Source organism: Tachyglossus aculeatus, chromosome X5, assembly GCF_015852505.1.
Source record: "Tachyglossus aculeatus isolate mTacAcu1 chromosome X5, mTacAcu1.pri, whole genome shotgun sequence".
Classification (NCBI taxonomy): domain Eukaryota; kingdom Metazoa; phylum Chordata; class Mammalia; order Monotremata; family Tachyglossidae; genus Tachyglossus; species Tachyglossus aculeatus.
This window is the reverse complement of record NC_052097.1, coordinates 1,247,333-1,259,436: the sequence shown is the minus strand read 5'-3', so window position 1 is coordinate 1,259,436 and position 12,104 is coordinate 1,247,333. Positions and strand designations below refer to the sequence as shown.

The 12,104-nt window shown below is 55.0% G+C and overlaps 1 protein-coding gene across 4 annotated transcripts in view; it reads right to left on the bottom strand.

Moving 5' to 3' along the window:
- Window positions 1-6: 6 nt before the first annotated feature.
- Window positions 7-12,104, bottom strand: part of DCUN1D4 (defective in cullin neddylation 1 domain containing 4) — a 35,094-nt gene continuing 22,996 nt past the window's right edge. For 3 of the 4 annotated variants that reach the window (XM_038769141.1, XM_038769143.1, XM_038769140.1), the window contains exons 5-11: window positions 11,080-11,171; window positions 10,261-10,331; window positions 8,222-8,313; window positions 5,932-6,040; window positions 3,206-3,310; window positions 2,691-2,793; window positions 7-2,587 (exon numbers count right to left, since the gene is read on the bottom strand). In XM_038769141.1, coding sequence (XP_038625069.1) covers window positions 2,532-2,587; window positions 2,691-2,793; window positions 3,206-3,310; window positions 5,932-6,040; window positions 8,222-8,313; window positions 10,261-10,331; window positions 11,080-11,171 — 628 coding nt within the window. In that variant the 3' untranslated portion in view covers window positions 7-2,531. Of the gene's footprint in view, window positions 2,588-2,690; window positions 2,794-2,856; window positions 3,311-5,931; window positions 6,041-8,221; window positions 8,314-10,260; window positions 10,332-11,079; window positions 11,172-12,104 lie in introns of those variants that run through there. The other variant, XM_038769142.1, reaches the window with a different exon arrangement.

Genomic DNA, 12,104 nt, shown 5'->3' with positions numbered 1-12,104 from the left:
CATTTCTGAAACCAAACACAAATACTGTTTATTGGGTGGGACGCTGCTCACACCTGAACCCGTGACGGGTGGTCCCAGCCGGGACTTTCTAGTTACACCTTGAGTCACGAGACTTGCTCACCTAATGGACAGGACGCCAATACTGAAGACACAGAAGCATTCACAGTTATCGGTTTGTGGCCGTCTGGAGAGCAGACAGTCACCGCCAGTAGAGATTACGTTGTGACAAAAACAAACAAAAAAAAATCAACTCACATTTTGGTCTCATTTACAGACAACCAACAGCTCGGTTGGTGGAGGAACTTTATACATTTATCATACAACGTGGAAAGAAGAAAGGATAAGGCTCACAGAGGGGGAGAGAGAGAGAGAGAGAGGTATGTTAGCAGTTGTGGGGATTCCAACCGTGGGGGAGAGCTTTCTGGACCCTCAGTTTCCACAGCCCTGACCTGGTGACCGAGGGCTTCAGCGACTGAAGATGGCCCGTTCCGCCCGGGTTGACTAAAAGCACTAAGACGAGCGGCTCAGCTCCCAAGCACCACGAAGATGCAGCTTCCCCTCCCCGTCACTGGGGTTTTGCGGGGAGCCGGGAGGAAGAGGAGGGGGTAGGGAGTCGGGGGCGCTTTGGATGAAAACCCAGGAAAAAAGGCACACGAACTGACTTGGAGAAGACACCCGCCCGTGCCTCCACCATTCCTCGACCGCAAGGAGAACGCGAGTCGGCCCGGCCCTGCCCACAGCTCCGGCGCCTGCCATCCGCTCCGAGCCCGCGGCCCTCGCCAGCCCAAACCCTCCTCACCCATCCCTGCCCACGTCGCGGTTCTTGGGCCGGGAGCGGTGAGGATCGCTCCAGGTAACCTAGCTCCATCTCAACACCGTGGGAGGCTTGCTCCGTGGCTGGAATTGCGAGAAATTCCACAGGCCTGACTCTGAGCCGTGGCTTCGGTTTGGAATGTCGAATCTAAGCGGGGGGCTTGCCCCCGGGACCGTCCCCGCTACGAGAGCCACACGTACGTACACCCTGTTCACACAAGTGCCTCTGGACCCCTGGCAGAACCAGCCTGCCTCCTCGGCCGGGGGAGGGGGGGACGGGGGGGGACGGGACCGCCCCCCCTCCAACAACGCGAGGCTGTAGGCGCCTACACAGCAGATCCACAATTTCTGTCTTTGGTGGTGGTTAGAAGAGGAAAACCAAAAAAAGGCAAACGAAAAGTGAGCACTGTTAGCAAAGAGACTGGGCTAGAAGAGTCGGGTGGGGCCAGCAATCCCGCGTGCTGCCCACTCGCTCACTGTGCTTCCCCAGAGTTCCCCGTCAGGCTGACTCTCAGCGACTGGCAAACCAGCACCCCTCCGCATTTACACTACCCGAGTGGGTGGCACCTCTTCGACACCCGTCCCCGCTGCTGCTGATTTCTTTCCCGCCGCTGAGGCCGGACACGTGAGCCGTGGGTTATCCGGCTTCCGGAGCAGAGCAGCGCAAAGATACTGACGTCCCAACCGCTCGGGGCACCTCCCCCAGCCCCGCTGCTCTTCCGTGCCCTCCACCCTGGGCCCAGCCTCACCTCCTGCTCTCCGATCCGCACCCCAGACCCTTGGCACCCCCGCCGCCTAGCCCGAACAACAGTCAGGAGTCTCGAGTCACCGCGGCCTCGCTTCACCAGTCAACTGGTCCGTTTCGACAGAGGGTGAGATGCCCCCAGCAGAGACAGAGAGAGACAAACTCAAACACAAACATCCGACTTAGCAGCTGAAGCAGAAACAGCAGGCTAGACCCTCTCTGCAGACTGACACAGGTGGGGCGGAGCAGGCCCCAGCTCCCCGGGATAGGTCCGTCTTTGGCAGGAGTGTCGGCGCCTCCGCCCCGCGGCTGTGGATCCGACCCTGAAAGGCCAACGCACCCTCCCGCCGAACCGGACGCCTCAGCCGCTCCAGCTGCTTCCCGCCGCTCCTGCTCGGGGAATCCTAAAAGACGCCCATTCCCGAGCGAAACGTAAGGGACGCTTGGCTTGTGCGGCGGAGGGAGGAGGTCCTGCCCCCGGCCCCGACAGCTCCGAGCTTCGAGTCTCGTGTCCGGAAGTGCTACGTTGGGAGAGACCAAGCGAAGACGGAACTGGATTCGGTTGAAAAGGGGGACTAGAAATATGCCACAAAATCATTTGTGCATCACGTCTCTGCAGAAATCATCTCTAGGTGAAGCTCTTTTTTTTTTCCTTTTTATACACATATACAAAATCGAAACGGCAATATACACATAATCACAGTGAGGACGTTGTAGTGTAAATGCAAGACGCGAAGCCGTCTTCGGAGACCAACGCTATACAGTAGAGCAAGCAGAGCCGGCCGGGTTGGCGCGCACGCGCGCACACACTCAAACGTACACGCACACATACAGGCACACTCACGCACAACCCCCCGACCTCCCCGCCCAGGGGACGTGGCGCGGGAAAAGCAGCAGCATGCGGCTCGGAGCGAACGGCGATCCGTGGCGGCGGCGGCGGCGGGAGCGACGGCCGGCCCCGGCAGGAGGAGTCCTATGTCATCTGTTTCTCCTTGTGCCACTCCACAAACTCGTCCAGCAAAACGGGCCCTGCAGCGGGGGAAAAAGACACGCGGGGGGGGGGGGGTCACCGGCATCTCCCGAACCGCCCGGGGCGGCGGCCGGAGAGCTGGTGCCCGGCGCCCGGACTCACACGCTCCGTCTTCGTCGTAGTTACTGAGGTCAAGGCTAATTGTCCGGCTGAACTCCAGCACGTTGCACCACTGGTCCTTGTTGATAACTTTGTATTTCGATTGCTGCTCGAGGAAAAGAGGCAGGAGTGACGAGCCCCTCCACCCCCCCCGCCCCACGAACCCCGGCCTCAACGTGTTGCAGCCCAAGGTCGAGCGAGGTGAGGACGTCCACTCTGGTCAGCGGCAGCCCCTCGGGAGCCAGGGGCCATGCTTTTGTGGGAGGGCCGCTCCGGGAACACCCAGTCACCCCGGCGAGAGACCCTGGATCGGACCGACGGTGGGGGGGTGCTCTTGGGGCGGGGCACAGGGGGCCCTGGATGGGGCACGGATGGGGCAGCGCTGGGCAGGAGGCTAAGGAAAACCAACCCGGGAGACGGAATAGGAGCGGAGGCAGGAGAAGGGAGGGCTTGGCTGGACCGGGCCAGCCGAGCCGGGCACACGCCTAAGGGGTTCAAGCAGCCGAGCCGTCCGGTACCTCGAGGAACTGGTGGAACACTGGGAAGAGGGACCAGGTCTTCCCCAGCAACAGTCCTAGCATGCATTTGGCCGTGTTGATGTCCAGACTGCGCTGGTCTTTTTCCTATTAAACAACCACAAGTCAAAGTGAGCCGCGCTAAAGTGGGAACGAGGGGGCATGCGTCGCTTAGGACGAAATCAAACTCGGTTTTCACCCTTGCTGCCCCAAGCCTGTGAAAGCCACCACCTTGCTTGGAGGAGCACGCTGACTCTTCCCTGACCAGAGTCAGTGCCCAGGGAAGCAAGGATTGTCTTCCCCACTGGGCGGCTGAGGGAAGTAAGGCCCAGAGAGGTCAAGGGATTTGTCCAAGGTCACCCAGCAGACCGTTTACAAGCCAAGGAGGGCTAGGTCTCTCTGTCAGACTGCCCCTATGGTCCCAGCTGACCAACATTGGAGTTGGGGAGAGGTCCCCCAAAAGCCCCAAATCACTGATTTTGGCCCACCCCCCTGCAGGTGGGCAGCCCTTCCCCTTCTTCTCTCAAAGGAGGGAGGGGCCAAGCTGAGGGCAGAGGGAACTGGGGAGGCTCACGTCCCTCAGCATGATGCACATAGGAAGCGCTCAATAAATACGATTGATGATGATGATGATGAGATGCCATCTGGACTACAAGTCCCAGAATGAACCACGGACCCAAGGTGAGTGAGAACGGGCGTCCAAGCCCTCAGAATGAACCACGGTAACTCCCCAGCCTGAGGACAGGGAGGTAAGGGGGGATGGGATGGAGATTCCCATTCAGGTGGGAGAGCAACACAAGATCTCCGTCACATCTGTGTCTCTCAGACCAACCGTCCTCCGACCCCAGGACAGAAGCAGAAAAGCAGCCAGACACCCTTGTATCTCTCAATGTGTTTCCGCCTCTTATGGTGGAATTTTTCTCAGAGAGACACACACACGAACAAGGGAAGAGACACACAACCAGAGTCTGTCTCTGCATCTCTCCTTGTGTTTTTCTGTGTGCCTATCTTTTTCACAGAAGATACAGAGAAAGAGAGACAGGAACAGAGATGTCTTGAAGGCAGGAGGAAATGGGAGACTGCAGAAAGGGAGAGAGATCAGGGCTGGAGGTGTTGATTTGGGTAGCATCCACATACAGGTGGTAGTTGAAGCCATGGGAGCGAATGAGTTCTCCGAGGGAGTGGGTGTAAATAGAGAATAGAAATTTATGCACATATGCTTCTCCCCCTTTTAGACTGTGAGCCCACTGTTGGGTAGGGACTGTTTCTATATGTTGCCAACTTGTACTTCCCAAGCGCTTAGTACAGTGCTCTGCACACAGTAAGCGCTCAATAAATACGACTGATGATGATGATATGCTTTTACTCCTTGGCTTTCCTCTACCTAGCTCTAGTTTTAGAATTTTATTTTACTTTAGAAGCTATCACCCCTGCTCCACTGTAAGCTCCTTGAGGGTAGGGATTGTACCTACTAACTGTATTGTACTCTCCTAAGCATTTAGTACAGTGCTCTCCGTCCGGTTAGTGCTCAATAAATACTACTGCTATCCCAGAGAGACACAGATATGAACACAAACACATTGGGTGAGTCCATTTCTTGCCTATCTGTACATCTGTCTGTCTCTGCATCCTTCTCTGTGACTTTCTCCCCCTCTATGTGTCTGTGTTTCTTTAGGTCTGTGTCTTGCCAAGACTCTCTCGGAATCTGACTCATCCTCTGTTTTGGCATCTGTGCATCTGGTATATGTCTGGGATTCCAAGGGACTGATCTTTGTGTTTTATCCTGCCTCTGCCTGGGTCTCTTGCAGAGTCCAGCTCAGAGAGACTGTGTCTTTCTGGGTTTTTGACTCTAGCTCTCTCCATCCGTGTGTCTGTCTGAGTTTCCTTCCGTTTCCAATTGTGTGTGTGTCACAGAGAGAGAGAGAGAGAGAGAGAGAGAGAGAGAGAGAAGACTGACAGAGATGTACAGAGACTTTTTGTTTGCCTCTTAAAGAAACAGAGGAAGCAGGGAAAGCAACAGAGCTAGATCTGTCTTCCTGTCTCTGCATGTCACTCCTCAAAAAGAGGGAGACACACAGACCCTCTGGGTGTCTTTCTGTGTGTCTTTGTGTCTTTCTCTGTGTCTTTCTCTACTATGTGTCTCACCTTTTATCCCCCCCAGAAGCTTGGCATCTAGAAAGCACTTTATATAAACCGTAACCACACCTCTGTCTAGTAATACTAATAACAATGACAAAGGTATTTGTTAAGCACTTACTGTATACGTCAAGCACTGTTCTAAGCATGGGGATAGATCCAAGTTAATCAGGTTGGACACCATTCCTGTCCTACTTGGGGCTCACAAGTCTTTATCCCCATTTTACAGATGAGGGAGCTGAGTCCCAGAGAAGTGAAGTGACTTGCCCCAGGTCACTCAACAGACAAGTGGTGGAGCTGGGATTAGAACCCAGGTCCTCGACTGCCAGGCCTGTGCTCTACAGGCCACGCTGCTTGTCCACTCTATGTTTCTTTCCGTCCTTCCTCCAAGACGCTGAGGGTTTTGAAGGCGTCTCCACGTTTTCCCCGTGCCTGCCCCATCTTCCTTCCTTTCCTCCCTTCCAGGTGACTGTGAAGCCGGCGGGAGTCCCCCCAGCCCCCGACCTCGGGCCCGGGCCCGGACTCCAGGGCCGGGAGCCCTCAGGAAGGGCTACTCCCGGCGGCCAGACTGAGCCCGCGCTGAACCTACTCACCCGTGCAAAGTCGAATGCGTATCGGTAAATCAGTTTGAAGTTTGTTGGTTCATTCAGTAAGGACCTCAGGTAATCCAAGGCATTCCTTAGCCTCTCCGTGGTGTCACATCTAGAAAACGGAAGGGAACACTGTTTGTTTCCAGTCCGTCCGAGCTCCCGCGGGCAGGCAGAAGAAAGGCCAATGTGGGTGACAGGCTTGGGGGACGTGCCGAGGGGCGGAGAAAGAGACAGATAGAGAAAGACTGATTCCCACAGGACCTGACTGAACCAAGCAAGCTCCCCTTGCTCACCTTCGGGCAACAGCGAAGAGCTCACGTCCCCGCAGAACTCGGTTCCCACTCCCCGGAGGCCTCGAGGGGCCCACCGACTAATAATGATAATAATAACAATTGTGGTATTTGTTAAGCGCTCCGTGCCAGGCACTGAACTAAGCCCTGCGACAGATCCAACATAATCGGGTTGGACACAGTCCCTGTCCCACACAGGGCTCCCTGTCTCAATCCCCATTTTCCAGCTGAGGTAACTGAGGCCCAGAGAAGTGAAGTGACTTGACCAAGGTCACACAGCAAAGTGGCGGAGCCAGAATTAGGACCCAGGCCTACGCTGTATCCGGCCACCGGCCAGGAGACCTTCCTCTGTCAGAAGGCTGGCCTTCAGGGGTCAAGAGGTCCATCCCACGGGCTCAAAACAGGCAGGTCTCGCTGGGCCTTTCTGCTGGACCCAGTTCTGCCCTTGGCCTGCTACGCTTCCCTGGGCAAGTCACTTCACCTCTCTGGACCTCAGTTTCCCCACCTGTAAAACGGGGAAAAGCTCCCCTGCTCTCCCTCCTATGGACTGTGAGGCCTATGTGGAACAGAGTCTATTTTCTGTTCTTTTAATGGTGCTTGTTAAGTGCTTAATATGTGCCAGGCACTGTACTAAGCGCTGGGGCAGATGCAAGGTAATCAGGTTGGACACAGTCCATGTCCCACAGAGGGGCTCCTAGTGATAAATCCCCGTTTTTTACAGATGAGGTAAGTGAGGCACAGAGAAGTGAAGTGATTTTCCCAAGGTCACGTAGCAGACAAGTGAAGAGAAGCAGCATGGCCTAGTGGATAAAGCACGGGCCTGGGAGTTGGAAAGACCTGGGTGCTAATCCCGGCTCCACCACTTGTCCGCTGTGTGACCTTGGGCAAGTCACGTCACTTCTCTGGGACTCAGTTCCCTCAACTGTAAAATGGGGATTAAGACTGAGTCTCATGTGGGACATGAACTGTGTCCAATCTAATTACCATGTATCTATCCCACTGCTTAGAACGGTGCCTGGCACATAGTAAGCGCTTAACAAATAACATTACAAAAAATAAATTTTTTTTTTTTTAAAAAGACCAAGCCAGGTTTAAAACCCAAGTCCTCCTGATTGCCAACTCTATGCTCTATCCACTAGGCCAGGATGCTTCTCACCTGATTCTCCTGCATCTCCCCCAGGGCTTAACACATTGCTTGGCATAGCTTAAACACTCAAAACACCTTTACACAAATGAAATAGTCAAGGCCCCCACAAAGGTGGCCAATGAGAACAGCCTTAAGAACATCCGTGAGCCTTGAAGCAGGGAAGAGCCCCGGGGCCTGTCTCCCCATCCCGCCGGCATTAGACTAGGGAAAGAGAGCCAACCTGGAGGAAGGGGCGGAGAGAGACCACAGGCGCCCAGGCCTTTCCTGGGGACAGGCACCTGAGGTGAAAAGCCCTTCTGAAAAATCACAGCCACCTGGTGAGAACGCTCTGAGGTGGTCAGCGAATGAATGGAAAAAGCTGCTTGTCCACTCTATGTTTCTTTCCGTCCTTCCTCCAAGAAGCTGAGGGTTTTGAAGGCGTCTCCGCATTTTCCCCGTGCCTGCCCCATCTTCCTTCCTTTCCTCCCTTCCAGGTGACTGTGAAGCCGGCGGGAGTCCCCCCAGCCCCCGACCTCGGGCCCTGGGGAGGGAGGGGAGGGCGAGATGCATCACCCAAGCACCCTGGCCAACCGTCCTCAGGGAGAGGTCCTGCCCCAATTCGGCCATCAGCGCTGGCTGCGGAGCAGCACCTGGGGGAAGGGGGTTCTCAGGGCTGGGTGGGGAACTGCCCCAGAGGGCAGAGACAGACTGAAAGAGACAGATGGAGCCGGGGGGAGAGAGAGAAGGAGAGAGAGACCCCGATAAAGACTCAGAGACATATCCAGACAGAGAGAGAGACAGACATACACACACCTCCAGCCAGGGACCCAGCTAAAGAACCCCACGCCCAGACAGATCCAGACCCAGACCGACTTACTGTAGGGACGTCATTCCTTTCAGCCACTCCTGTAACGTAAAGTAGCCCATGTTCTGTGCATCCAGCTTCCAGGCTAGGACGAGCATAACCACCTGTAGGCGTCAGAGCAGGAATGGGTTAGAAAGATGGGAATTCCCTCCCCGGCCCCTGGCAGGGAGTGGTCCAGCCAAACCCTGAGCCGGCAGGGAGGGCAGCGACGCCCTCCAAGCCAAGATTCTCCCAGGCCGGGAGGGGCATCTCGAGCCAACCCACGAGGTGACTCTTGCCCCCTTCAGATAAAGCCTCGTGGGCGGCCTATCCCCAAGACTCATTCCAGGGGCGAACACTCAGGCCCTGAGAAGGCAGGTGATCCTGGAAAGCTGCGGCCCTTGTCCAACTGTGGAATCCATCCTCACACACATGCATCACCAGGTGTCTTCCTGTCACTGTGTGCGCACACACGCACACAAACACACACATGGGTGGGCCTGCCTAAACCCCCTCCACTGCCAGCCCCTAAAAATAATAATGATGGCATTTATTAAGCGCTTACTATGTGCAAAGCACTGTTCTAAGCGCTGGGGAGGTTACAAGGTGATCAGGCTGTCCCATGGGGGGCTCACAGTCTTAACCCCCATTTTACAGATGAGGTAACTGAGGCATAGAGAATCAATCAATCATATTTATTGAGCGCTGTGTGCAGAGCACTGTACTAAGCGCTTGGGAAGTACAAGTTGGCAACATCAATCAATCAATCAATCAATCGTATTTATTGAGCGCTTACTATGTGCAGAGCACTGTACTAAGCGCTTGGGAAGTACAAATTGGCATCACATAGAGACAGTCCCTACCCTACAGTGGGCTCACAGTCTAAAAGGGGGAGACAGAGAACAGAACCAAACATACCAACAAAATAAAATAAGTAGGATAGAAATGTACAAGTAAAATAAATAAATAAATAAATAAATAGAGTAATAAATATGTACAACCATATATCCATATATACAGGTGCTGTGGGGAAGGGAAGGAGGTAAGACGGGGGGATGGAGAGGGGGACGAGGGGGAGAGAAAAGAAGGGGCTCAGTCTGGGAAGGCCTCCTGGAGGAGGTGAGCTCTCAGCAGGGCCTTGAAGGGAGGAAGAGAGCTAGCTTGGCGGATGGGCAGAGGGATTGGGGGCATTCCAGGCCCGGGGGATGACATGGGCCGGAAGTCGATGGCGGGACAGGCGAGAGCGAGGTACAGTGAGGAGATTAGCAACATATAGAGACAGTCCCTACCCAACAGTGGGCTCACAGTCTAAAAGAGAAGTGACTTGCCCACAATTGGCGGAGCCGGGATTTGAACCCATTACCTCTGACCCCAAAGCCCGTGCTTTTTCCACTGGGCCACGCTGCTTCTCTGCACCTACCACCAGACCCAACCATCCACACCAGAGCTATTTCTTTAACCCTGCCCTGAATTCACACACAGGCAGAGGAGGTTCTAATCTCTCCAAGTCAGAAAGGCAGCCACTCTCACAGCACTAGACTACGCTCGTTACAGAGAACATGTCCACTAATTCTGTTGCACTGTACTCTCCCGAGTGCTTAGAACAGTGCTCTGCACATAGTAAGTGCTCAATAAATACCACTGGTTGATTGATTGCACACTGAATTCGGGTCCCCCCACACTGCCATGCAGAGGAGTGGATTTCCGGAGAGAGGGTGTTTAGGGGTTGCCCACCTCACTCTGACCCCAGGTTCCCCACCCTAAGTTCTCACTCAGCTTTAAGGTTCACCCTCGAAAGCCTTCACACTGCAACGTGTCTAAAATCCCGATGACTTGAGAGCAGAAAAGCGGAGCGAGTCCCAGAAAACCGAGTCCCTGAAATGACCCGTCCCAAAGCCGCAGCGGGGAAGCCCTCCGTCATATCTCCCCTCTCCAGATTTCCCACTGGCTAAAGCTTCCATCTCGCTTTTCCAGGGCACTCCCGTTTGGGGGGGGCCCCCAGATGAAGCGACGAATCCGGGTGCCCTGGACCCCAGGTGCTTGAAAGAATACCGGAAAGGGACCAAACTTACGTTTTCGGGTTCTACGCCGATGTCCTCACAGAATTTCTCCATGCCTTCGGGGCCTACCACGTCATCGGTGCCTGCGGCAGGAGTTGGGGAGCATCAGGGCCCCCCCGCCAGCCGCTCCGACCACCCTGGGCACCCGGCCCTCCCTGCCGGAAACCGGCTCGCCCCGGAGGCATTTGGGAGTCCTCACCCATCTCTGCCGGCCACAACTGCCACGTGCTGGGATGGGTGACGGAGGAAAGACTCATCCAAATTACGGAAAGCCTTTACTGACACGCTTTCTCCCAGGGGACGTGGGGGCGGGGGAGGAACAGGAGGCAGGAGGGGAAGGGGGTTCGCCCCGTGTGAGCCATTCTTCTACCCCTGCTCCAGTGGTCCAGCTCAGATTCCGCAGACCAACTCACCATCGGAGCGGGTTGACGAGAAGCTGCCCACACCCCAAGGAGCCCAAGCTCACTCCCATCAATGTTGGCTCCCAGCCTACTCCCCACACGCCAAGCCACCGGCTGATGTGGCCACGGGGCTGGGGAATCGGCCCAGCTCGAGCCGCCTGGATGCCGTCAGGCCGACGATTCAAAATCGAGCAGAACACAGGGACGTCACCCCCGTGAGAGCACGGACCGGACAGGCGACGGGCACGATGTCTCCAATGCAACCCGCATTTGGTACGGGGCGTCCGGCCAGCTGGCAGCCTCCCTCCATCGCTCCCAACCCTCGGGGCCTCGTGGTCTTATTTCAGCTCTCACCTGATCCCCCCGCCACCCCTAATTTGGAAAGCCCCGAGTTTTCATCGCGGCTAGAGTGAAGTCAGAGTTCACCCACCTGCATATTCATAGAACCACTCCAAACACCTCTTACTTGAGAAGGCTTCTTCCTCGGCCTTTATCCTGGTGGAGTCGTATTTTCTGTACACGCTAGAAATTGAGAAAACGGTTTTAGGACCTCGGTGAGGTCGGCGGGAGATGCTGCAGTCCCATGGCGGGGGAAGTCCCGTCCTCTCCAGAGCAGGCACCGGGCACCCTCCAGCCTTACGGCAGGAACCCACATCCCGGGGGGCCTTGGCCTTGCCATTCATTTGCTCATCCCTCCCTGGCTATGGCGTGTCTGGGCCACGATAGGGAAAGGGCAGCCCCGGGCACCCCCGGAGAGCCCCATAAGGGCCCCTGAATCCAAATTCAGGTCCCTCCCAGCTCCTCCTGCCCCAACCTGGGCACCCGGCAGCCCTGAGTTTCTTGGAGAAGCGAGGGAGATGGTGTCCCCGTGGAGGCCAGGCTGACGCTGGGGAATGGGGAGGCCGCCCGCACAGAGGGTTCTGTGGACCGGCTGTCGAGAAACCCCCTCGATTTTCCAAAGGCAAAACTCAAGCCCAATAATTACAATAATAATAATGATGATGATGGTATTTGTTAAGCACTTACTATTTGTCAAGCACTATTCTAAGCGCTGGGATAGATACAAGCTAATAATAATATATTATATATGTATATATATGTATATATGTTTGTACATATTTATTACTCTATTTATTTTACTTGTACGTAGCTATTCTATTTATTTTATTTTGTTAGTATGCTTGGTTTTGTTCTCTGTCTCCCCCTTTTAGACTGTGAGCCCACTGTTGGGTAGGGACTGTCTCTATATGTTGCCAATTTGTACTTCCCAAGCGCTTAGTACAGTGCTCTGCACATAGTAAGCGCTCAATACGATTGATGATGATGATGATGATAATAATAATAATGATGGCATTTGTTTAGCACTTACTATGTGCAAAGCAATGTTCTAAGCGCTGGGGAGGATACAAGGTGAATAGGTTGTCCCATGTGGGGCTCACAGTCTTCATCCCCATT